At 43.3% G+C, this 27,387-nt stretch overlaps 1 protein-coding gene and 1 pseudogene across 2 annotated transcripts in view; both read left to right on the plus strand.

Moving 5' to 3' along the window:
* LOC145487085 (uncharacterized) overlaps window positions 1-27,387 on the plus strand; it is a 179,651-nt pseudogene that overhangs the window by 125,735 nt on the left and 26,529 nt on the right. The window contains exons 14-15 of the transcript XR_014049351.1: window positions 9,075-9,491; window positions 9,905-10,210. The product of XR_014049351.1 is annotated as an uncharacterized LOC145487085 (transcript). The remainder of the gene's footprint in view (window positions 1-9,074; window positions 9,492-9,904; window positions 10,211-27,387) is intronic.
* On the plus strand, window positions 12,739-14,371 carry LOC145487095 (uncharacterized). The gene has a single exon (XM_081465818.1). It carries the CDS (start codon window positions 12,739-12,741, stop codon window positions 14,362-14,364), a length of 1,626 nt encoding a protein of 541 aa, XP_081321944.1. The 3' UTR covers window positions 14,365-14,371.

Raw genomic sequence — 27,387 nt, forward strand, 5'->3', positions numbered from 1 at the left:
CGGCGAGACCAATTTTTTCCAAGATGTTGTGTGCTGATATTCTTCTATGAAGAAATTTAAAATTGAAAGTTATAAGTTTTGTGCTCTTTGTTTATTGAAAAGCCATTTGGTAAACCTCTTTCCAGTTGAGCTCTTGTTTTGTTATGAGAGTGACGTCTTCCTGCCACTTTTGTTAACTTTGGTTGGGTGGTTCACCTTTTTCTGATACAAGTTTCTTATCTACTAGTCTACTAGGTTTTTTGCTTTTTAAAAATTTTGACAAGAAACTTTCATGTTTAATCGAGGTTCTGATATTATGGGATATATATCTTTGAAGAAGTTCTATTGAAGAAATTATTCCAAGAAAGGTTAAAGGTCGGGCTGTCAGGTCGTGTATAGTTTGGAAAGCAGTGAGCGAGAGAAACTTTCCGGAGTCATCCATTAAATGTTCTACTTTTGTTATTCCTTTGAAGAACCATTCTTTAATAAACACTAGTCTATTCCCAACTCTTATAAGTGAATTATACCATAAGGGCGATGACCGAAAGTGATAATCTGATACAATCTTTTCTTCATAATTTGCGTCTGGCCAGATTTCAAGAATTTCTTTGAAAAAAGGATCTGATACTTTAATAATGTTACGACTGTCTTTTACGTTTAGATTTCCAGTTAGTGTTACTTCACCTCCATATTTTTCAAGTTCTGAGTCAAAAATCTTTTCCAGCTTCCACAGTTTTCCTTATTTAGATACTTCTTTATCTAAGTGGCTTTGAGAGATCTATTAAAGGAAGCTATATCAATCATTTTAAGTCCCCCTTCTGAGTGATCATTAATCATTACCTTTCTTTTTATTTTGTCGCCCATCGCCGGAAATTCGAGACATTTGAGCCCGCGGATTTAACAGCGGCAATTTGTTAAAAAATAAACAAAATGGCCGTCGCGAAAAGAAAGCATTCGGCGGTCGAAAATAAATTTGATGCAGTCACTTGCAAGAACTCCAGGTAAGAAATGTTCACTATTACTTGCTTTAGCTCTCTCCATTTCAACAATGCCTTGTGCGGTATTTTTGAACCTAGGTACGTTCCGGCTCTCTGTTTAAAAATATAGTGCATTGACGACGTATTTTCCAAAATGTTTAGTTGAAAATTCGCTTTCAACTCTTCTCGCCGCGTATAATTTTCAGACATGGCAATACACAAAGAGAAGGAACAATTTCCCTCGAAAAAATCAAAATTCCCCCAGAACAAAGTGGTAAAAACCGCTGGGAAAAACAATGACTATGGGCTCATATACGGCCGATGAGAAGCAAAAGTGAAGCATACACAAAGTAAATTTGTATTTAGTGGTTAAACCACTGATCTCAAATATCATATTAACGTAAAAGTAGAGAAAAATATCTTTCAAGTGATGTCTTTTGGAGCAAAATTGGAGCATGGACGGCCGAAATATCGTAGTTCAAAGATAGGGAGTTTTGGGATTTTACCGTGGATTGCCATGCGATGTTCACCGAAGGCGTTTTCTGCGTGGTTTTCAAAAGTAAAAAGGAAACATCGAAATTAGTCGTATGGAGCTGTGAGACCCAAGGTGAGTTATTTTAACATACATATTTTTCATTCCTGTATACACATTTTTACGATCGCATTCGGTTTGACGATTATCGTTGGTTATAAACTATGAGTTTTGATTCTGTCGATAATTCTCCCTCTACGCCTTGTAATTTTTCGAGTGAAAACATCTCGCAGAAAACCTTCGAAAGGAAACATAAAATTGTAAGTCTCCTCTTTCATTTGTGCACGATGTGTTTTGTGATAGACCAGTCTATCGTGTCTGGCATGCACATTTTTACATTTGCTAATTCTTCAAGAAATATTCCATTAAATATCTCATTCTTCATACATTTTCTTTGTACATTTGGCGTTCGATTTCTTCGCTGCAAGGTTACAGATACCGCTGGATTTTGCATTCGCAGGTTCAAATGTCACCGATTTCTGGCGATGCTTTGTCATTCCATAAGAAGTTATAAAACATTGCATTTATCTCCTTTATTGCTGTATGATTTGTTTGAAGAGGAGAAAAAAATATATACCAGTTGCGAAGCTATGAGGCTTTTTAAAACAGTAATTTTACCTAAAAGGCCAAGTCTGCGAAGTTCCCAGCATCCCAGAATCGATTTAATTTTCTCTATTTTATCTTTGTAATTCAAAGATATAGTTACATCAGGGTCTGTTGACAACCATACCCCTAACGCTCTGACTTTGGTTTTTTTTGGCCATTGGAAGTCTTTTTCAGGACAAAGTTTAAAATCCCAATCCGCAATTGCACCGATCCACAAAGCTTCTGTCTTTTTACTCTTAAGTCTGAGGCCGGATATATCACCGAAATAGTGTATTATCTTCAAAGATTCTAGAAAGGATTCTTCGGAACCGTCTGAAATAAGGGTCGTATCATCTGCATATTGGCTAAGTTTAATTTCTTTGTCCTTTACAATTATGCCACGAATTTCTTTTTTTTGGCGAATTGCATTAGCGAGTACTTCTACAGAGAGAATGAATAGATACGGTGACAGAGGGTAACCTTGCCTCACTTCCCGGTCGAGCTCAAAGAAATTACTTGTCCATCCATTGTTTAAAATACAGCTTTCGCTATTGCAGTAAAATACTTTTAACCAGTTCAGCAATGATGGGTCGAAACCAAAGTATTCGAAGGTTTTACAAATAAAGGGCCACTCTAGGGTATCAAAGGCTTTTTCAAAATCAAGGAAAAGGGGCAGTCCCGGCATGTTGTTTGCTTTTGAAAATTGATGACGCTGTCTATTAAACGAATGTTTTCTCCGATAAATCCGTCTCTAATGAAGCCTGTTTGATCGTCAGAAACAAGTTTTGGCAGGAAAGTTTTGATGCGGCTTGCAATAGCTTTTGTTGCAATTTTGTAATCGCAATTCAAAAGCGTTAAAGGTCGCCAGTTCTTTATTGCCGAATTAAGGCTAGCATCCTTTTTTGGTATGAGCTTAATAATGCTCCTCCTTTGTGATATTGAGAGCTTTCCAATTTCGTAGGAATAATTAAAAGAGTGTATCAAAGTTTCGGCGACGTCATTTCAAAACACTTTGTAGAATTGGCGGGGGAGGCCATCGGTTCCTGGGGTTTTATCTGCCACCATGCTTTTCAGCGCTTTTAAACATTCATTCTTCCTTAATTCACCCTCACAGAGAGATTGTTCATCGTTATTTAAAACCTTTTTGTTTTCTTGCTGTGGAAAGAAGAACGCCCCTTCTTGGATGTCAGTAGCTACTTTAGAGCTGAAAGATTTTGGCAAAACGATTCACATTCTTTTAAGATCTCTTTGTCTGTACAAATGAGCTCGTTGTCATTGACTTTGAGCTGGGTCACTGTTCCTTGTTTACAATATCTCTTTTCCAGATTGAGAAAGTGCTTGGCATTTTTGTCACCTTCATTGTCCCATTGAGATTTAGATCTTAAAATTGCTACTTTTGTCCTGTATTCTATTATTGCCGCCAGTTCGCGTTTCTTTGTATCAAGGTCACACTTGTTCTCGTCGAGTTTCGTCGCCATTAAATTCAGAAAGACGTTTTTCAAGAGTTGCGATTACTTGTTCTATTTCCTCCTCTTTTTTCGTTAGTTTCTTTTTCTTAGAAGTTCCATATTTTAAAGACTCCTCTCTCACTTTCAATTTAACCATTTCCCACAGTAAATTAGGGTTAACACTATCATCTTGCACGTATTCAACCTTGGTTTGTTTTATGATTGATTTTATCTGATTAATATACTCAATGTCATTTAAAAAAGAGTTGTTAAGCTTCCAAAAGCCCCGCCCTCTATTGTTAGAATGCAGTGAGATTTGTAATGTAATCATGGAATTATCCGTTTTGTATCCTGGTGATATGTCCGCACAGACGGTGTTACAAAATGTAATCTGATTTACTAGGAAAACGTCAAGCCTACAGTGAGCTTCAGGTTTCTTTTGTCGCCACGTGAATCTGGAACTCTCAGGGTTTAAAACTCTCCATGCATCTATTAAATCCAGGTTTACAGAGAAATCGTTTATAACTTCCAGCTATTTTTATGGGCTCTGGCAAGACCACCTTTTTTGTCCTTGTCAACATTCAGTACTAGGTTAAATTCTCCAACAATTATCTCCTCGCATTTAAAGTCGAGTAGCTGATTAAAAACAGAGGTGAAGAAATATGGATCATCTTCGTTTGGAGCGTATATACTTGCTAAGGTTATGTGTTTTCCATTTGTAATCAGGTCACATATTATGAATCGTCCCTTGGGATCGGTGTAAGCTTTCAAGAGCTGAAAACTGAACTTATTGTTAAAAAGTATGGCTACAACTGCTTTGTTACTAGAAAACAGCTGAATAATGCCTGGTAACCTCATTCAGCTCTCCAATCACGTATATTGTCTTCCGTACAATGGGCTTCTTGAATAAAATATACCGAAGTTTTTTTACATTTGAGCCAGTTGAAAATTTCACGTCTCTTAAACTTGTACCCTAGTCCCCGAGTATTAATCGATCCTATTCTGAGATCCATTTTTCTCATATATTTTGTTACAAATAATTTGATCGAAGGCGCTCAAGTGCATTGCTGAAAAAAATCTTGAAAGTGTAAGCTGGCAAAACAAATCAAAAATACGAAAATTTACATATCTACACATAATCACACTTAAAATCAATAATATTAGAAGACTGCTGATGGAATACGGTGTATTCGTTATCTTGTTCGTGTTTTTCATTTTAGAGCCGTCTAATATTAGTTCTAGATGTAGCGGAGGCCGAATCTATCAGGCTTAATAATAATAACAAATAAATAGAAACTATGTATGGACAAATTATGCTTACAGTTCAAGTTCTTTACTCAAAGGCCAAAAATTACCTCGGACGAACAGCTTGTCGGGCTATGCCTTGCGAAATGAAGCCGGAATGTTGTTTCTTCTGGCCTTCTTAAAGGTATCCATTTGTGCTCTCCGCCGCTCCACGATCTCAAAGGGCAGATCTTGATACATCTTAAAACTGGTTTCTCGCAATCGGGGACCTTAAGCGAGCATGCTTTGACAGTCCTTAAATCTCAGAAATCTTGCTAGAATAGGCCGCGGTTTCCCTTCTTTCTTCTTACCAAGGCGGTGGACCCGTTGGATTTCTACCGAGGCAGCATTAACAGAGCCAAGATCCCTTTCGAGGAAAGAACGTAGCACCAATTCGGTATATTCTCTGCTCGCGTCGTCCTCTGGAATGTTTTCGAATTTCAAATTTTCACGCCTAGAGTAAGCTTCAAGATACAGGTGTTGGTCTTCTACTTCTTTAATTCTGGTTCCAAGCCAAAAATTTGCACACTTCCTTCAAGTTTCAAAAGAGTCGCTTGAAAATCTTTCATTGATTTTTCAATACTGTCCAGTGTTACAAAATGTAATCTGATTTACTAGCAAAAAGTCGAGCCTACAGTGAACTTCAGGTTTCTTTTGTCGCCACGTGAATCGGGAACTCTCAGGGTTTAAAACTCTCCATGCATCTATTAAATCCAGGTTTATAGAGAAATCGTTTATAACTTCCAGCCATTTTTTATGGGCTCTGGCAAGACCACCTTTTTTGTCCTTGTCAACATTTTGTCCCAGTCAACATTCATTCGCAAGCTTTAATGTCATCAACATCGCGTCTTGTGGTAGCGTGACAGCTCTCTAAATTTGCACACGTCCTTCAAGTTTCAAGAGAGTCGCTTGCACATCTTTCATTGATTTCTCAATACTGTCCAGTTTGTCTAGCTTCTTTAAAATGTTTTGAAGTGTGTCGCTAAACTCTTCAGTCATATTCAAGGCTGGTAAACTTACGTCTTCTTCTGTGTCTAGCTCGCTTACTTCATGGACACGAACAGCGTGCTCGTCGCTTTTCAAGTTTTTGGTTTCTGGAGAAGCGTTCGATATCGAAGATTCGTCTGACGAAGACACTCTAATTTTTCGTTTGTTCGGTGTTTCTTCAAGAGTTTTGGCCATTAAAATTTCACAGAGCAACTGAGTTTAAGGCGGCTTAAGAAAACTCACTCCGCCATTGCTCCCCAGTCTTCTTCGTTGTCAAATAAAGCCAAATCTTCCAGGAAGAATACCCAGACTGATGTGATAAGGTAGGCCGTTTGCAGAAAATTACTACTTAAGAAATAGAAAACATGTACCATGTTTCTATCGAGTTTTAGTAGAATTCCACCGGTAAACTAATGCAAATGCTGTAAGCTGATTGGCTGAGCCGTTAAACGCTATCAGCGATTAGTGTGCAGTGGCTGGAGGTAGCCTAGGAAATGACGTTTCTTTTCGTTTTACCAAAGTTTTGGAGGAAAATTTTGATGCAAAGAGATTTTTAAATTCCGGAGAAGTCTAAACGAAGGACATTTACGGTTTCTTGCCTTTGAAAAAAGTTGAAATTATTGAAAAAACTGAGTCGCACGCGCTCACAAGTTCAATTTTGAATGACAATTCAATCCAAGCGATCTTTTTCAGGCAAAGTTTAGTAATACGTCAAGAAATAATTGGACACCGTTATTTGAAGTAAATTATAGTAAGAATTCTACTAAAACAATTAGATTATGCACTCTCGATATCTATGAGAAGATGGGGGATTCGGCCTTCGGCCTCATCAACTATCACCTTTTAGAAATCTCGAGCCCATAATCTAATTGTTATTAGTAGAATTCTACTAGTATACTAATGCAAATGCTGTAATCTGATTGGCTGAGCCATTGCACACTATCAGCCATTAGTGTGCAGTGGCTGGAGGTCGTCTACGAAATGGCGACGTTTTAATCGTTGTTATTTTATCGAGTTTCAAGTACACTTTCAAATCAAATTGCAAATATAATAAAAATAACGCAAAGTTGATATTTGTTACAATGGCCCAATACTGGAATATATTCTTAACCACCAACATAAACAAGTCTAACACTTGAACAAAAAATGCCTAAAGAGATTTAGTTCAGAACTGCTATGAAAAAAGATATTTCATCCAATTCGCAATTCTGATTGTTTGTTAATTCTCTGTCTATAATTTTTCGACTCAGCTTGCTTTGTTATTCGCCTGACGATATCCTTGTAATAAAGATGGCATATTGCGTTACAGCACGTATCTTCTCTCCTGCATATTAATTATCTATATATTAGATCTATGATGCACCTTTTTCAAATTAGTATTCTCCCGTATTATTTATAGTTGTCAGATGGCAAACGTTTTCAAATTGCTTGTCTGATTATGTACGCATTGCGTATATATTTTATATGAGTTGTAACCTCCTGCGTATGAGTATAGGCTACTTGGAGCCTCTTGGGTCACGCAAGAAAGGCTTGCGTTACACCTTGTCCAAATTTGGTAACTGAGTCACAAAAGTATGCAAAATCACGCGATTTCTGGGAAAAAATGAGTCGCATTTGGTATGTTGTTTTGCAAAAAAACTCTTTACGTGCTGGTGAAAACGGCTGCCTTTAGCTAGGGCTTCGTACGAGCCAAAAGTGCACAAAATACTGTTGTTAAACAGTATTTTGTTCTAATCACGTGCATTATTTCATCGGCTCACGTTACAATTTTCGGTAGCTGGAAGCGACGTTTATTACACACACCTGGAACAATGCTGGTATGTTAAAATCCACAATCAGAAACTGATCAAAATGTTTACATACAGGTAAAAAGTACAAAATAATGTTCAATACATATATCCGATGTTTTGTTACTTATCCACAGGCTGCACAAACTCAGTATCTGACTGCTGATTCATATGGGAAATTCCCTTTAGTCCTAAATAAACTAAAATAAAACATAGAAATAAACTTCACTTACCTGAACATAGGGTGTTCTTTGTGTCTTCTATACATTTTGGGCGCAAATTGCGTCTATTTTTGACGGGTTTGTGGCTTGCGGTTTTACTTCTTTTGTTCAATTTGTTTTGTTTCTTTAATTCCTTGGTGGTAGTTCCTCCTCATAACTGATTCATTCATAGGTGACGCCGTCCTACAAATCGCTTCCGCATCAAAAAGCAACGTACAGAATCGCCACTGACTACAAGTATTCCTTCTTTTCGCTTAGCTAGTCCCGAAGGGCGTGATCGTAAATAAACATCGAGGAAAAAATGCCCGCGCGAATTTTTTTTCCTCGAGGTTTTCTTTCGCGTCACTCGCGACGGATCAAACGGAAGAGGAACAGCTCGTAGTTTAAATTGCCTTTTAACAAAGCACCACTGCCATAAGGCCAGAAAAATTTTACCATCGCATCAGCCGTCATCACGACAACCGTATTGCGCTGAGAATTTCAAATTATATTCGGTTTTCTGCGATCCTGCTATGCAGTCGGCTTTTTCGGCGAGTTCACAGTTACGCTCCAACGGCCATTTGGAATTACATTATGCCCCTTGTTTCGTCACTATGGATTGCATTTCAAAGGCTAAGCTAGGTTTGCTGGGAAGAGAACTAAACTGACACAAATTTTTGCCATAATCCGGCCACTCAGTTAAGTGGGCGTTTATTGTAAGATCATCTCAAGTTACAATAGAACTGGAAGTGAGTACCTTTTTCCAGCAAAGGTGAGGGCAAACACGCCTTACGTGACACTTCGTCTGTCATAATGTACCACCGGTAATGCTCCAAAAAAGGAGGGGTAAAGTGGATGGGAAGAAACTTGCCCTGCACCGAAGCTTCTAGGAAAGAGGTCTGCAACCCAATGCTCAAATGCTTAAATCTAAATCTATTCGAGTCCCGGGTGTGACTCTATCCGGGAAACTAATCACGGGGCAGGTAGCATAAAATTATTTATTCTTTTTTGACACGGTAAAAAAACATCAGGACCTATAAGAAATCTGCATAATACTTATTTACATTACTTATTTTGCATACTTGCAGTAGATTTGAATTACATTAATCAATTAAAACATACTAACGATAAATAAGAACTATATAAGGAAAGAGGTGATAATAAATTACAATATAAATTAAATTATATTATAATAATGTTATAAGAATTTCAATTATAAATAACAAACACTCCTACATTTATAGAGGATATTACATGGCCGCGTGGGCTTCTTTCTCTCTCTCTCTTATCTTTAGGCACCTTGACCATCAAACTTGATACTACTGGTGGTAATAAACTACGAGATCGCATGAAAAGACATGCAACAATAGGATTGGATTGTTTCCCTCTCTCTACACTAGAAGAACTACAACGCTTTTGCTGTTATTTAAGAGCCCAACTTAATGCAGAGATTAAAGAGAAAAATGCAGGCAGTTTAATACTGACAGTTCATTGCCGTACTCTGGAGATTCTTGAACGGTTGTGGGAAGATTATTGCTCAGGTCGCCTAGACACAGTAGCCGAGGAGTGTTTTCTTTCAGACGACGAGAGAACAAAGAAAAAAGAGGAGATGGGAGAAGAGAGTAAAGATGATGCGGATATCGTCGGTTTAAAAACAACTATCTCGGAGACGGAATACTTGAGGTGCAAAACGTTTTTAACAGAAATTTCTGGTAAGCTGAGTTCCCAGGGTGCAATTTCCCACTTACGTCCGGGATGAACCTCATCCTTGAGGAGTCAATAATGTAAACAAGATTAAAATGCCAAAATGAACAGACTTTCAATTGTCATCTAGATGTACATGTTCAGTTAATAAGTCAAATTATTCTTGCATTTTGATTGATTCTTACTTATGAACAATTGGAGAACAGACGTATAGGTGACGTCATTACCTTTTTTGTTTCTTTATTATATAAAAGAGATAGACTTCATGTTGCCATGCGTCTGTTTAGTAATCGATCATAGAAGACGTACGTCCAACTTCGGCCTAGGCCGGTCCATATAGCGAATAAACTGTGCCCTTGATCTCGAGTACAGTTTGTGCCTAGCAAATAACAAGTATGTACATGTACTTTGCTTTAAACAGGTCTCACAAGTTTAACAGACGAAGAAAATGTTGCCATGGAAAAGATAACGTACAAGAACATTCTTTTGAAGTTCTATGTGCTGCTCCTGGAAAAGCTTGATCCAAACGAAGTTTCCCATCAATTGCTGACGGCTGGTGTATTGACCTCTGATGATAAAGAGAAAATAGAAGAAAATCCCTCACAAAAAGAAAAGGGTGCAGAGCTGTTGATGATATTAGCCACGAAAGGACCGAGAGCATATGAGGAATTCGTGAAAACCTTGGAAAAGGATCAGTGTTCTTTGGCTTGTCAGCTCTTAAAGGAAGGTATGTAGTTTGCACGCTAACATGAAGTTGTGTCGGTGTCAAATTTTCAAGTATGTAATGTGGAGACATTGTGTATATATCAATACAAATATTATAATTTCTAAAATGTCCAAATATTTTGACTGTAGAAATTAAACAACTGTAAAATTACGTGTGCCCAGCTATCTCGATGTTTGTCATATGTTCTTATTAATCTCTCCGTGGCATGGCCAGAAATTCCGGACATCGAGTACAGACAAGGGTGATGAGGGTTCTGGCACAGCAGTGATCAAGGAGGAAGAGAACGGGCAAAATAAGCCTCCCACGCTTAACTTCCCTCACAAGTATCGGGAAGTTAAGTGTCGGAGGCTTATTTTGCCCGTTCTCTTCCTCCTCGATCACTGCTGTGTCCAGAACCCTCATCACCCTTGTGTGTGTCACGCAAACAGTACAGCAGTAAAACAAAAAATTGGCTGACATCGCGGGTCCAGCGAAGCTGTAATGTCTGTAATCAATATGCACGGATGTGCCCCTTCACTAGTATATACAAAAATGTGCCAGAAATATTTTCGTATTGAAGAAGCATATGCACGGTATATACGCCGAGATGGCTGCAGCGCAACTTTCCGTGGCCATTCAAAGCCTCCCTCCAGAGCTTCGCGAGATGATTCTCAAGGAGTACATCGCGATAAAAATCAAGGAAAAAAGGGAAATGGGGTGGGGCAAGGTCCACGAGAATATTTCAAAACTACCTTTCTGCGAATTCAAGCAGCAAATTGTGCGAATGGTAATTTGCTTTGAATATCCGGACTGCTATTTCGAGAATTGTTGTTTCCCCTGTTTCGAAAGGGAGGGAACTATTCATAAACCCTCGCTAAGGCTGCCGAAGGAGCCAAAACTTCTCATAGAAGCCGACCCCGATTACAAGAATTTTTTGGAAATATGCTCCTGGAACGGTTACGATTGGCACGAGTGGTTCCTTTTTGGCGCGGAGCGTTAGCGAAAAACTTCAGCATCCGCCTCAACCATCGCAACGACGACCTCGCGCGAAACATCGCGAGCCTCTTTTTGCACTCAGGTGTGAAATATTCATTCACAAGAAGCGCGACCAAGTGGAAGCAGACAATCATGTTTTTATAACATGCAAACAAAACCGTTTGTTTCTAAAACTTAGTTCGAAGCGGGAGGGTTCGTGATTTTTTTTATCATTTCTGCTTCAAGTTTGCCGCGGATGTCTTTCTCCATTTTCTTGACATCAACCTCGGTAATCCCTCTCTTTGATGGCTGGCGAAGCATCTTTGCCCGGACCTGATCTTTCAGAAAGTTATACTGTTGAAACTCGGAAAGGATGGTGTCAAACTCATGAGAAGACACTTCGTTGTTGTTCAAAGCGTTGGAGAGCAGTCTGTTGACGTTATCCCGCTTGGCAACGGCGAGCGTGGTAATCTCTTGATGTTTCTTGATCTTCGACTCGAGTTTTTTGCTGGCGATTATCAGCTCCGACGAAACGAGAGCGAAGCACCCACCAGCGCCGCCAAGAGGAACGGTTGCCGGCAGGCCAACCACAGACAGAGCGGAGCCAAAACTTGCGCTGGAAAACGCTGCCGAGAGAACGCTGGAGCCGGCAGCACTCCAATTAACGAACTTTCTCGCGCGTTCGTATATTTTTGCAACGAGGCGATAGTGGCTGACCTCGCGGGCCAAAGTGTTGGAAATCTCGTTGATCTTCTGCAAGCGGAAATTTTGAGAAGGCTCCGCCAGCACCAGATACAGAGGGTCGGCAGGCGGCACGCTCGGAGGCCACAGATTTGCCGAAGACATTGCGTATATATAGAAATTTAATTTAACTCTAATTCAAAAAGAAGCGGAAAGCCCTTGAAATCAAAGAGTTCGCCATTTTCATCTTTCACGCTTATGGTGATACTATTCATGCACTCGTCGGTAGAGCAGTCACGCAAAACCTGTTGCGGTGAAGCCTGGTAGCTTACATTTTCGTAAGGTTTCCCTTTCACATCAAACAGGGCTAATACATCTGACCTCTTAGTTGCCATTGAATAGATTCCGTTCCGTGTCGATCAAATGGCAATGAATGAAATATGTCGTTGGAGATCTAAGCCTTTTTACGAAGGTTATAAACTGCAGCTTTCGCCCAATACCAAGCAAACCGGCTAAATCGCGATCAAGTTCTATCGGTCTTAACCCAGAATTTTTGACTACAAGCTGGCCAAGAGGTTGGTTCATTGCTGTTTCCAACTTATAGTTATATTTGGCGAACAGATTGTCTATTTCTCTTTCAATTCTTTCTAAACTGTAATGCCCTGGGAGTAATTTACCAACTGACAAAGCTATATCTTTGCCTTTATCCCCCAAGGTGGCCGAACCTTCTCTTTTCAAAGTGTCCCAGCTGTTGTACATACTGCAAGAAATGAGTTTCATGAAATGTACTTTCGGTATCGGCTCTTCAAAATAGATAGTCTCTCCGTTCTGTTGTGCGACAACAGTGAGAACAACCATTTTATATTTAACAAACAAAATTGTGTTCAATTACAATGCCGAATGTGTGGAAAAATCCCGTGCTTGTTATGGAAGCGGCAGTCGCCAAGGAAAAGGCCTGGAAAAACTTTTTAAACCACTTTCCAAAAGCTGACAAAAGCCGGTTCATTTCGCAAGAAAGCATCGACGAGAAAAACCATGCAACCCCCGAGGTGTTTTTCAAAGAAAGCGAAGGCTCGTTACAAAGCGTCTTCGGCTCAGACAGAAAATACTGGAGCGCGGAAATGAAAGAAGCGCTCGGTTTGGGCGACAGCGGAGGTTTTCCTTATCAACTGATGCCGCTTGGCTCAAAAGTTTCCCTGCCCATCCCTGCGGTCCTTTTCGAAGGCAAAGCGCCAAGCTTGAAAAAAATATTCAACGCCCCAATCCAAATCTACGTCACGCCTGACCAATATTTCACAACAAAATTCCGAGAAATATTCCAAAAAACCGAACTCAAGCACACTTCTGGAACCGAAGCAAAACACTGGCTAGGAGGGCCTGACATGAAATATTGGCCGCAGCAGCTAAACTTCGCGGTTTTCTGCGCGATACAGGGGTGCGGCGTTTCTCGCGAAATCTTTGACAACGGGATGAATCTCCCTCCGCAGATAAGAGCTTTCTACAAATTCCACGTGTATTTCACGGTCAGACGGATTTTGTTCCAGCTGGGAGGTGTTCAGAACATAAGCGCTTTGCCCGGAGACCCGACGTTCAGTCAAATGAACAATCATTATGACGTTGCGTCGTACAAAAGGATATGCGCCGAGTTCGGCATCGACTCCTCGAGCGATTTCCGCTTCACTGACAGGGAAAACCACGGTCTCGGGGTATTGTACATTTTACCTCATGGGGAAAGCCCAACAAAAACGGCTCACAAGTACCCCGGGTGGAACAAGTTTAGCGACGAAGGTGGAAAAGAAATTAAGGGGAACCTCATTGATTTCATACGGACGGATGCCTTTGGAGACACACAGGCCGACTGGTTCGCCCCCAATACCGCAAATGGTTTGACCCAGGTTGGCTTGTCGAGAATAAACCAGTCAATCGAGGCTTTCGTTTACTGCGTCCTGGGCGCACAAGTCAACGTCCGAAGCAGCATTCTTGGTTCTGGTGGCCGCGCGAAAGAAGCCCAGAGCGAGTTCCTGGTGCTGATGGAAGACGCGATCAGACAGCCCGACCTGGCCGAGAGAGTGCAAAGGTACCAGCTCGCGGTGGATCAAGCGAAGGTCAGGCTCAATCTCGGCGTAGCCCCCAAGGCCTGGCTCATGCCCGCGCGAATGATAATCAACACCGCAAGCACGGTCGGTTACAGCAACAAGCTGAAACAGGCGGTCTCCGGGATGAAACTGGGGGTGAACAACGAGGTAAATCCTGACACAAAAAACGCTGGGCTCAAACTCATGGCAGGCGGCCCGTCAAAGATTAACCCGCCCAGCAGCCATCCGTCCAACCCGATACACAAAGCCGCAACAGCCGGATCAAGGAAACCGGCTTCGTCCGAAACTCAACAAGCGCAGCCAACGACGCAAAAAATAGAGCCCGAGGCTCCACATAAAACGTCACAACACGAAATTAACCAAACAGCTGTCATTGTCGGTGTAGTTGGATTATCGGCGTTGCTGTTCATGGCTTGGCGGTAAGTTAACGCCGCTTCTTAAGAAATTGTTCTAACAAAAAGGCCACCACGGCAAGAATAATCAGCCAGGTGTGCTCTGCCAGAAAACCGACGACTTGGCCGGCGGCTTTGAAAAGAAAGCTCACAATCGCCCCGAGGAGCCCGGGCAGCAGGGAAGCGAATTTTTTGCTGAGCTCTTTTAGCCCGTTTCCCAAAGCCTTACCGGTGGCTTTCAAACCTCTGGTGAGGACCCCGATGACAGCGCCGATTGTGGTCCCGGCGGCGAAAGATATTGCCGTCAGCGTCACCCCATATTTTTTGAAGATGTCTTTCACTCTTTCCCAAAGAGATTTCTCTTCAGTGGCCTCTCCCGATTTCTTCAAGCCGGGCATTAACTCGACGGATCTCTTTGTCACGCCACTCCACTCTTTCTTCTGTCGCATCTTTTTCGTAAGGCGCCGCATCTTTATCGTTCATAATCTCAAGATCTTTTTCCTGCGCCTTTTCCAGTTCTTCTTTATCAATTTGTAGAAGTTTCATTTCTTTTTCCACGTATTCATTTCTCGCACCAAGTATTGCTTGGAACTCTTTTTCTTCTTCGTTCAGTTTTTTTGTTTCTTGATCGATAGCTGAAATTTTTTCCTCTGCTTCTTGTTTTCGTTCGGGGGTAAAGTCTGTTTCTTCATTATCCAACAACTTTCTGAATTCAAACTTCCTTCTCTGCTCAAGTGCTTCTTTTCGTTTCTTTATTGCTTTGAGGGCTTCGCGCGCGTCTTCTTTTTCTTTTTCTGCAACATCAACCTCTTGCGAATCATCCAGCACCTGAATATCTTCCTCCAAAGCCGATGTATCTTCTACCACTTGAACACTTCCCTCATATGCGCTTCTTGCCTTTTGATGTTGTGTTTCAAGACTTCCCTGTTCTCTTTTCAGTTTGTCAATTTCCTCTTGCGAACCCTCTTCATTTTCAAGAGCTTCGATCTTTTGTTGTTTCTTTTTCATGTGTTCTCTTATTTCATCCATCTTCTTTTTATTTTTTCTTTCTGCGAAGCCTCGTATTGCTTCTCTTTGAGTTCTTTTCGTTTTTCGTATATAGTTTGTCGAACCTTCTCGTATTTGGAAGGCCCGAGAGCATCTTTTATTTCTTTTGAAAGGTTTGGATTAATCTGATCTTTTCCCGTTCTCCTGTTTTTGGTGAACAGGTCGTACGTTTTTTTGCCAGCTCCAAACATTTTGACTTGGAGCTTCCCCTTCGAGCTGTATGAAACCTCAAGCTCGCTTGAACTCATCTCTCGGAAGATATCTTTTGCAGCAACCCACGCTTGTTCACTCAGTGCCTGAGCTCCGGTGAAAGGGGTTTCAGCATAAGAAGTTTCAGACAACCCACTTTTTCATGCTGCATTGTCTGCATTGGAATTTCTTCTTTACCATGTGGCGTGGATGAATTTTCTGGGAAGAAAGGGGTCGTTTCGTTGGCATCTCTACCTTCATCATCATCATCCAAACCGTATGGGTCGTAAGTAGGGTTTTCAAAGCTTGTTCCTTCGCCTTCCGCCGCCATAGCGATATATTTCAAGCCTGTTATTTTTTAAATTAGAAAAATAATCGCCGGTGTATAATACAATGTCAGTGGTGCCAGAGAGCCTTCGCCCAACGCCCAGCGAAAAGACAGTACACGGCATGAAGGCCGAGCGCGCGGTCAAGCGAATCACCTTTACCCCCTCTGAAGCCAACCCCGGCAATACGCTGTACGTTTCCGTGCCCAAGCTGAACGAGAACGAGGTTCTGGTGCCGGGCTCGCTAGCGCTTGTCTTTGACATCGACCTTTCTGGAGGGCACGCCAACAACTTCCTCGTCCAGAACGTCACGCGGGCTCTCGTTGACAGGCTGGTCGTGAAGTTTGCGAGCACTATCCTGCAAGACTAGGTTGGGTACGACATATACAAAACTTTCGAAGACCTTTTTCTTTCGCAGGAAGAGCGAGACAACAGGATTCTCGAAGGGATTCAGAGCGAGGATCTATGCAAGATCCGCTCGGACGCGGGAGACAAGAAAACTTCGGGCGTCGACGCTGAAAACAAGCTGAACGAGGTATACGGAAAAAAGTACCGGATCAGGCTTGACCACCAGATCTTAACCGACCACGGCGTTTTCTACCCCCAGGCCCTTTACAACGACCTCACGTTCGAAGTAAAATTTGCTGAAGCAAAACACGTGGTCAAAGGCTCCGACACAACCCAGCTGAAATACAAACTGAAAAACATCCAGCTCGAGTACAAAATGATCCACAGCAAGACTCTGGCAGATGAGGCGCGGAGCGTTTACTCCAGCGGCAAAGAGTTCCTTTACGACCACTTGATGCATGACAAACAGCTCACCTACAAAAATATTGGTGACACGCGGATCAACATCAAAGTCAACGCCCAAAGAAGGTTACTAAAAGCCTTCCTCCTCTGTTTGTTGAGCCGTATACTCCTGGCGACAGAGATTCAGAAAAATTCATCTTCCCCGATCTGACGAAAGTCAGCGTCACGGTCAACGGCTCGCCCAACATGCTTTACAACAACGGCATCGAAGGCAAGGACATGTGGAAAGAGGCCCGCAACCTGTTTGTGAAAGAAAAAAATAAAACGGAGCACATGAATATGACAAAGTTTTACACCGAGGATAAGTTCGGGCTTGTGATTGATATGCGCTCCATGGCGGGCCAAGACATGCACGGCAGCGGCACGCGGATTGTGAACAGTGCGGACGGGGTCCAGCTGGAAATCGAGCGGAAAGCCGAAGGCTCAGGCGACGTGAAATGCCATGTATTCGTAATCGCCGACTCCCAGTTCAACTTTATGGACAGACAGCTGGAATCTGTACAGTTTTAATATACATGGACCCAAGCGAGATACCCTTCAACGCTCTCATTGTGGTGCCGACCAATTCAGGCAAATCTAGGTTTGTGGTGGACCAGCCCTACGGCCCTTTCCGCGGAAAGTTCGACTACATCGTGCTCATCTGCCCGACGTTCACGCACAACAAGACCTACCACCGGCTTGGCGAAAACGATCCAAGAATGGATGTGATAGTATGCGAGCAGCACTACGTGGAAAGGTGGTTGAAGCTCGTGAGATGGCTTTTCGTGGGCACCAACACGCTCATTATCCTCGATGACTGCGCGGCCTCCAAAGATGTGAAAGGGCGTACAGGCGAGCTGGTGAATCTCGCCTTTTCTGCCCGGCATATGGGCATCAGCGTTTGGGCGCTGACCCAGAAGATGACCGGCATAACGGCTTCCTTCCGAGAGAACGTGGCAGCGAACGTCCTCTTTTACACTCCCTCGGCCAAGACCACGAAAGCCATCTTCGAGGACTACGCCGGTGAGATCTCCCCGGATGAGTACAAAGGATTGGTTTCAAAGCTGAAAGAGCGAAAGTTCTCTTATCTTGTTTTCGCGCTTCGCCACCCCTACGGGGTAAGTTATTTTGAATAAAAAAAATGGGAGCTGTATATAGCCTTGCACAATGGCTGGAGAAGAGGTCGCGTTAGCAGAAGTTATGAACCTTCTTCAAACCGAGCCCGAGCCGAGTGGGCCAGCGGGTGGCTTTGTTCCAACCGCCCCCGGACCTGACATTCCTGCTCTTCGCGAGCAGCTGGCCGTGCTGGTGTCCACAGGCAAAGCCAAAGAGGCCACCGGAGTGCAGCTAACCCACGAGCAGGTGAAGCGCCTGAGCGACAAAGAGGTAGAGAAATACACCAAACGCTACGAGACGTACGTGGGCTCAAAGACAACAGAAAGCCTAATCGACAGCTTCATTTTTCTTGTATCCAAGACGGTCGGAATGTCCGTCAAAATCAAAGACATCGACGCTTACCAAAAAGAACTGAGAAACGACTACATCATAAACAAGGAGCTCTCCAATCTGGCCGGCAACCTTGCTTTGAAGTGCGGTCGGTTTCTTGCTGCGGCCAACGCGGTGTTCATCACCACTAAACATGTTGATTTTAGTCCACAGTTGCCGGAGCAGAGCCACCCTTCTCGTGATGAACACGGCTATCCGCTTGAGGGCGTTGATGAAGTACCCGGCTCAGCAACTGCAAAATAACTGGTCACTAATCATCAACAACTGCTTAGGGCTTTCTGACAAAAAATTTTATTAATTAAACTTTTTTCATTTGCTTAGAATACACCTTCGTTTCAGAATGTCTACCGAACAAACCGAGAGCGTACCTCAGGTCGAGACCCAGACAGCACCCGCCGACGATATCACACAGCAAGCGACAACTCCGACTGCAAAGCGTGTGGCTGCTAGAAAAATGGTTGCTGAAAGAACGCGACTGGCCCGGGAGCAACAGAAGAAAGCGGCCGAGGCTCATCACGCGGAAAATGAGGCGAAAGCCGCCACATCTGCTCCTGAGCCAGCCCCGACTACAGAAGAAGGCGAAAGCCTAAAGCGCAGCGGCGGTGAAAAAAATAGCGGCCTCAGCACCACCCAATGGCTTGCTGTTAGCAGCATAGTCGTTTCACTGATCGGGATTTATTACAAGCGGGAAGAGCTCAAGGCAATGGCCAAGCCCGTGTTCGACAAAATTAAAACACCGGAGCCCGCGCCTGAGCCCGCGCATGTTGAGCCCGCTCGCGCGACACAGCGAAAAGGATTAAAAAAAATGATTTAAACTTTTGCGTGTAATGTATATCACGATGCCGAAACTTCACATTACGCACACTCTCTTCAATACAGCCGCAATTTTTGGAGTTGGGCTTGTATGGTACGACTTCAACAAAAAGGTTTATGAAAGAGTCTCCCATCTTCTCGACATAATGTGGTGTGAAACGGACCAAGAAACGGAAATAAGAAGAAGAGAAAAGGAAATGCGAATAATACAAGAAGAGAAGAAAAGGGTAGAAGAAGAGATCAAAAGACTTGAAGAGAAGAAAAGGATAGAAGAAGAAGAAGAAGAAGCCGCGGGAAAGACAGATTAATTTTGTTTTAAACTTTCGTTCCTTACTTATATCAAACGCACCATGTCCGACAACAAGCTTGTCAAGACCGTCATCGAGGCCGCAACTCTCACGGGATTAGCCGCGGGCATCGGCTGGGCCGCAAAAAAGGTTGTGAAAGAGAATTTCACTTCTGATCCCAGCAACAGCGTGATGAATTACGCGAAGTTCACCGCCGTCATGGCGGGAAGCATTGCGCTCAAAAAGTACCTCGAGGACCAAAAAACCCTCCCCGACAGCGTTTGAAATAATTTTTTGAACAAAAAAGTCTCTCATATATTGCACCATGGCAAGTATTGCAAGCATCGACGTTTACGAGGCTGTTTCGAGATCCGCGAGAGAAAACGAAAAGAGTTACGACGAAGCACTCAAGGAGTTTCTTGAACTTTTCGAGCGTTCACTTTTCAACCTCGACTGGATCTCGGCAAACGTGGGCACAAAAAAAGATGCGGAGTTTTTGAAAGAGTGTCAAGAGCTAGCCGCCGAGGCGTATCAAAACGCCAAAGAAGAATACAAGAACGCCCCCAAAGGCCTTCTCGACTGGATTGCGAACAACTTGGTAATATACGAGGAAACCAGGAAGAACTTAGAGTTAACCCTTTGAAAAAACGTTCTCATAATAATATCAGTGGCGAATTCTTATTTTCCCTTCAAAGCCCTCACAACGGTTGCGTTGTTATTTTTCCTTTACGACATCTTTTATTATACCGCTGATGCCATAATATTTGTTTGGGTGGGTATTGATTACGATCATGAAGACTCCGATTTTGAGGATCTTGATACTGAGCACTTTCCATTACCGGAGAAATGCCCAACACCTCCTCACTATGAACTTCCGCCGCCAAACGTCGACAATTAAAAACAGATTTCACAACATATACGATGGCGAGCATCGCGATCATGGTTGGCGGGGCTGTGTTGAACGCCACGGCTTTTATCGGTGGCAATTATCTGGCGAGGGCGCTTGGCGGGGGCGACAAAGCTGCGCTTGAAGAAAAAAAGCGCCACGACGAAGCTCTCGAGGCGTACCAAGCGACTTACGCCAAATACACGCGCGACCGCACACCTCTTCTCGACTGGATCGCGACCAACGCCCAAGAAAAGGAGCAGGCCAAGCAGAACTTCACCAACACGGACTACGCCTTCAAACTCTACAACCAGGCGCATCCTGACGAACAGATGGTACCCCCCAAAGAGCCCAAGTTCTCAGATTTCTACCAACCAAGCGAGCAGCAAAAAAACGGTGAACTCATGTTCGTGGGCGCCGGGGCGCTCGCTCTTGGCTACGCAGCCTTCCGGTTCCTTTAAACTTTTTTACGCCTCACTTATATGGACGCCAAACTCGCAAAGATATACTACGGCCCCGGGGGCTACTGGAAAGGTATCGCCGCGATCAAAAAATTAGCCGAGGCCGCCAAGGTACCTGAAGAAACCGCAAAAAAGTGGCTGATCAGGCAAGGGCTCTGGCAGATATACCTCCCTGCGCCGAAACGAATTCCTCGGCCGAAATTCGACGTTCCAACGCCCAACAAGGTCCACCAGGCGGACCTCCTTTTTCTGCCGCACGACAAGCTCCCTCGCAGCCGCAAAGTTTACAAATACGCGCTGACCGTTGTCGACGTGGCCAGTTGCTACAAAGAGGCCGAACCCCTGACTTCGAAAAATTCTGATGAGGTCGCCCAGGCCTTTCAGAAGATTTACAAGCGCGGGCCTCTCAAATGGCCTGAAATGCTGCAGGTTGACCCCGGGCGCGAATTCATGGGCGCTGTCACAAAAGAGATGGAAAAGCACAAAACATACATCCGGCGCGGGCGGGTTGACATTCACCGCGACCAGGCCATTGTTGAACGTTTCAACCGCACCTTGGCTGAGCGCTTGTTTGGACACCAGTACGCCGTGGAAATGCTACTCCCTGAGGGCCAGCGGTCCACTGCCTGGGTGAAAAGACTTCCAGAAGCTGTTTCGGCTTTGAACAGCGAGGTCACAAGCCTTATCGGCAAGAAACCCGCCGTCGCCATCAAAGAAAAATCTGTTTATGCAAGGCCGTCGACACCTTACACAAGGCCTGTTGGAAAAAACGAAAAAATACTCCCCCCCCCTTGTCCAAGTTCGTTATCTCTACCAGCCCGGCGAGCTTGAAGGGGGCGTGAAAAGAGCCACAGACCCAATCTGGTCTTTGAAAGTTTACAGCATTCAAAGATCTTTCACCAAACCGGATCAGCCCGTTCTCTACTATCTGCGCGACGGTCCCAAGCGCGGCTTCGTGCGTGAAGAACTGCTGGTTGTCCCTCCAAACACACAGTTACCCCCAGATCAACTTTGAAACTTGGGCTTACAACCCTCTAAGTTCATCATCTGTTAATGTTGACAATATATCCATGTTGGTGTACCCGTAAGCTTTTGTATGGATACCATCTTCATCTATCCATCGTTTTGAATCAAACGGCGAAAGCGAAATTTTGTTAAGATGCATACCGCAGATCTCGTGTCCCTCGCTTCGAAGAATGTTCATTCCATGCCATTGCTGTTTCGCACCGAAAAGCGTTTCCTTGTACTGTCCATGCGTTATTTGTTTCTTGACAACGTTCTTTTTTACGCCTTTTGTTTTTTTGATATTTTTTTCGTCCGCCTTCAAGGTGGAGTACATTTTCGGTCTCAGACCCACGTACTCTGCGATAGGGGTTCCTACACATTCGTCTTTCATTTTGCCCAAGACCTTTTTGTTGGTGTTTGAGTGGAGTGGATGATCCTTCGGGTAGTCGCTCGTGTCGTAAAGGTCCATGTTGTTTTTCATGTCTTCGTAGACGTCTTCTGTTTCGATCTCGACAAGAAGGCTGTCGGTGTCCGTGTATAGAAGCTCGCACTTTGAGCCGTACTGTTTTTTAAGCTCATTGTGAAAGAAGTCGTACATCAGGATCTTGCTGTTGTCAAGGATCGTCATCCCCGTGTAGACCTGCTTGTTGAGAAGCAGCTTGCTTTTTCGCATGTCGATTCCTGCCATGTCGTTTGAAAATAAAACATGCCTTGAGTACAAAGGGCTGGCGATCAATTTCCTTATTTTGTCCGTCTCATTGCTGCGCACTATTTTTATGTCAACACGGTTACGCAGGTTTTCCATGGTTTTGCCGAAAACAGAGTTGTTCATGAGCTTGTAAAAGTTCTTTTCGAAGTCGCTCTTCGCTTTTTTCCTGAATTCCGTGTTCATCCGGATGTACGGCTCCATCCAGCATTCTTGTTCGAACTCAAGGACCCTGTGCACGCGCTTCAGTTTCATGCCCTGCTTCAGATAAAACTGCAAGTTCCTGTAATGCACTACGTAGTTCTTTTTGTCTTGAAGCGTTAGCAGCAGCTTCTTGCTGTCCGGTGGTTTCAGATCCAGGTCTTTCATCAACCCCTTTTGGTAGTCCGACATCCATTCCTTTTTCACGGCCTTTTTCTCCGGCGCCAGGGGATAGCTGTTGTGCTCCTCATGCAGTTCTGCTGGATATGCAAGATCGACCTCGAGAATGCACCCCATCTTTGCGTTTTCTTTTATCCTAAGAATCTCCTCCTCTGTGGGTACGACGCCTTTCCACTTAAAACCTCTTATCGGAAGGGCGTTGCACAATGCCCACCCGTAAAGGTTGTTTGCGTCGAGATACATAAGGTATTTTTTTGGCTTTCTTGGGTCGTAGCCCGGTACTTGCGGGTTACTTGCTTCGGCGTATCTCATGCTCACCATGGAGATTCCGCTCCGCATCCCCCTTTCCACGAACAGATGCATTTCAAGGTCTGTGAATAACTCAAACTCGACCCCCGTCTTTTTCAAGAGCGCGTCCCAGGAGAGGCCTGGCGACGTGTAATAATGCGCCGGATCTAATCCGTACTGCTCTTGGCACAGGTTTCGGAAGTTCTCAAAAACATCCGCCAGCAGCGCGACATCCGTTTTCACGTAAAGATCGTGATGATCGCCCAGCGTTTTGCATCCAAAAGCCTCCCAGACAGCCGGCGCGTGCTCGTACTCTTCGTCTGTTATGTGCTCGTCGTTCAGCTTGCTGTAAAACTTCTCTTTGTCCGGAAGCCTTGTCTCGCCGAATCTCCCCCTTGAGTCCATGTACTCGTAAGGGTAGATCCCTTTTTTGTAAAGTAGGTCGCTGCCTTTCGAAATCGTTGATGTTATTTTCAATGACTCCTTCGGTGTTGCGCTTACAAGTGAATCAAGGCTTCCTTGCAAAAAGTTCAAGCTGTCGATGAAACGCAGACCTCCGACCGAAAATGTGATGTATTTCTCCATGTTGTTGGCGACGCATTTCACCTCTTTCTGCAGCTGCGACATCGCTTGCATCAAGTGGTGCGCGTCGTAGCCCCTCAGGTTGTGGAATACAACTGGTATTTGTTCCGTCTCGGGGTTTATTCGCAATTTCTTATTACATTCGCTGTGCGCAGCTCCGCGGTACCTGCCCGTTATGTGGCAATGGTCCTTTACCACGTCTCTGTAGTTTTTCTTCATCAAAGGTTCTGCGCAGAACAAACATGTTTCCTGGTTTTTCGCAATCCATTGGTCAATTTTGTCTTTTTTTTTTCTTTCTCTTTTTTGGCCCAACAAATTTCATTTTTTTGAGTGCCACGTAATAACAATCTTTGTGACTTTGGCCGCAAAAACGGCCTGTGTCATGGTCGCAGACGGGTATTGAGTCCAAGAATTCGTCTTTTATCAAACTTTTGTTACAAATGTGGCAATCTTTTGCATTTTTGAATTTTTCCCAGTCTTTCCACGTCATCACAATCGGTTTTGGTGTGGCCAAACTCTCTCTTATTTTCACCTCTTCCTGCAGAATGCCGCTTAAAAACGTTCCAACCGCGTTTTCTCCCCTGTAAAAATTTGACCCTGTAATTTCACCGTCACATCTTACAACCATGTATGAATACCCACATGCCTCGTGCTTTTCGGTCTTCTCTGTGTAGCTTGTTTGCACTCTCTCACGCTCACAGCCCTGAATCTTTCTGACAAGAGCCTCAAAGTCCGCATAAATCACGAAGGGCATTTTCATCTGTTTTTTGTAGTTTTGGAAGGAAAGGATGTTTTTCCCCTCTTCTGGCATCTCGATCCTTGTCGGCCTGCCGTTCACACCGTTGCAATATTTTTTGTGACTCACGAGCAAGTCTGCTCTTGAGAAACAGGTTAAGCACAACGTACAATAGTGCTTTACGTTTCTGTTCTTGCTCTGATCGAATAGCAAAGCGCTTTCTCTTTTTACGTAACAGTAGTGCTGAATTTTCCCTGACTCGATTAACATCAGGTTTATCCGCGGCACATTCGCTTCTTTTTTGCTTATCTGGGGCACAATCACGCGATCGTTTTCCCAGCCAAATACGTTTATTGCGAGTTTTGGGTTTTGTGCCTCGAGCTTTTCTATCTGTTTTACCGGTGTTGGGAAATCGATGCCTACGTAGTTAATACCGTCGTTAACCGGATATTTGCTTGGTCTTTGCGGGTTCTTTCCATCTTTTGGAGGGAATAAAGCAGCTCTGATTGCCCACTTCAGACATTCGTTGTCTCTGTTTTGCACGTTGATTATTGCCTTCTTTTTCGCAAGTTTGGCTGGAAGAGGCAAATAGGTCCCTCCACGAAGTGGCTGGTAGCGTGCAACATTCACGTACGCGATCTGTATCTTTTCGACTTCCCATCCTGATCCTTTCTCAGACCACTGTTCTATTTCTCCTTTTGCGGTTTCAATGAATTCGTCAAATTTTTGTTTTATCTGTTCCTCATCATTCCTTTTGAAAACGTGCGGTTCATCGTCTTTGAAATAGTGCTCCATGTATTGCGTTTCGCCGTTTCTTTCTATTGAAAACTTTACTTGTAAACCAAAACTTACTTTAACGCTATTTAACCTTTGGGTTTCTTGTTCAACCAAATCAGTGATCTTTTCTTTGTTTTCTCTTGCAAACGTTAAAAGATCTTTCTTGTTTGGATTCCTTTCGGATATGTCCATTCTCCACACACGGAGCCATTCTTGGAAATTGTTTTGGGATATTTGAAACCCGTCATATAATGCGGTAAAATCTGGTTTTAACGGTTCGGGAAGGTTTATTTTTTCCTCCCTCGGTATTGGGCCGTAGAACATTTGCAGAACATCGGACGAATATCTTCCGGCAGCCATGTCGGCGTATACAGTGTGCATATACTTGTTCAATACGAAAATATTTCTGGCACATTTTTGTATATACTAGTGAAGGGGCATATCCGCGCATATTGATTACAGACATTACAGCTTCGCTGGACCCACGATGTCACCCAATTTTTTTTGTTTTACTGCTGTACTGTTTGCGTTACACACACAAGGAAGATGAGGGTTCTGGACACAGCAGTGATCAAGGGGAAGAGAACGGGCAAAATAAGCCTCCCACGCTTAACTTCCCGATACTTGTGAGGGAAGTTAAGCGTGGGAGGCTTATTTTGCCCATTCTCTTCCTCCTTGATCACTACTGTGCCAGAACCCTCATCTTCCTTGTGTGTCGAGTCTGTTAATTTTCGTGCGGCATACGTCTAGTACACATTTTAGTGGTGCATACCGCTGTTCAGTACGGCGTACTTCGGGCTCAACGACATTACAGAAAAAGTTGTACAAAAAGATGTTGTTGGGCATGTAAATAACTGCTGACCGAAGTAATTGCATAAAAGTAAAAACTAGAGAAAATTGCCTTTCAAACGATGTCTTTTGGAGCAAAATCGGACCATTTGCAGCCGAAATATCGCCGTGCAAAGACAGCGGATTTGGGGATTTTAGCGTGGCTGTTTACGAGCTTACTTTCCGTCATTTTGCAAGCTTTTTAAAACCAAAAAGCAGAGCGAAAAAATCAGCATGGCAGGTGAAAATTGGTCAAATAGTACATCATACAGTGCTCTTCTTCAAGCGATCGCGGCACTTGGGATATCCCGATTATGTTGTCTGCTACAGAGGATCAAAATCTTCTTGGGATGCAAAAATGGGATTTCAAGCCTCTGTTTTGTAGAGCATTGTATGGGCCAAGCTTCGAAAATAAACATCGATGAAAAGCAGGGCCAGTAATATTTGTTGGTGAAAAGCAACTTATCAGAATAGCCGAGGAAACTTTCAAGAACTCTACCGGATCGCGGCACTTGTTCCCGGTAAGCCAGAACGTGCTCTATTTTATTTTGTTTTATTTCTGCCATACATTTCCTTTGAGTGTTTGGCGGCCATATTGTCAAGTAACCTCGCGCGTGCGCCGTTGCGATGTCCGGAATTTCTGACCGGGTGGTTTAAAACCACAACTTATTATATTTGCTTTTTAAAGGTAACTGAGCCTTTTAGCTGAATAAATAAAAAAAAAATACCCCATGAGAACTTACGTCGTAAACATTTTTTTGGTGTCCTTTGTTGTCATTTGTGTATTGAGATTCCTACTTAGGACTCATGAATTCAGCTTTAAATTTTTAGAATTAAGAAGCATCATCTCGATATCTAAATGTGTTATTATTTCTTTAACCCTATTTATTTATTTTGTGGAAATTTTTTGTGGGAAGTTTCCTGGAAGAAGGGGGTGGGGGCCTTTGTGCTCTTAGTAATCAGCTCACATGGCGCGTAAAGCATCCAAGCTTGTTTACTTCCAGAAGGAGGGACTTCCATGTAACAAGGGCGGGGGTGCTCGTCGAAAATTTTGGTTGTTTACAATTTACTCGGAAAAACCGGTTGGTCGACAGTTGTAGTAAATGAGACGCATCAAATCCCGAATGGAAATTTCCACTGGGATGCGTTCGTTTCTTTTTACGACTTTCTGCTGGAAGATAGGATCAAAGGAGATCCCAGACAAAAGGCCTGAAACTAGTAAAATCTAGCCAAATGGAACGCACATTTTCCATTCGAAAATTCCGTTTGCAAAGTTTGGTCAACCTTTTAAGAAATCCCGTATTTAATAATAATAATAATAATAATAATAATAATAATAATAATAATAAGATATTTATATAGCGCCAATCCACTATTTGTCCATGGCGCTTTGCATTAAATAATAAAAAAAAATATTTAAAAAGCTAAAAAAGGGGAGGGAAAAAAA

Source organism: Orbicella franksi, chromosome 5 (genome assembly GCF_964199315.1).
Source record: "Orbicella franksi chromosome 5, jaOrbFran1.1, whole genome shotgun sequence".
Classification (NCBI taxonomy): Eukaryota; Metazoa; Cnidaria; class Anthozoa; order Scleractinia; family Merulinidae; genus Orbicella; species Orbicella franksi.

Bases quoted from the DNA above. Each gene is read 5' to 3' on its own strand.
- LOC145487095 (XM_081465818.1), top strand. From the start codon at position 12,739: ATGCCGAATGTGTGGAAAAATCCCGTGCTTGTTATGGAAGCGGCAGTC.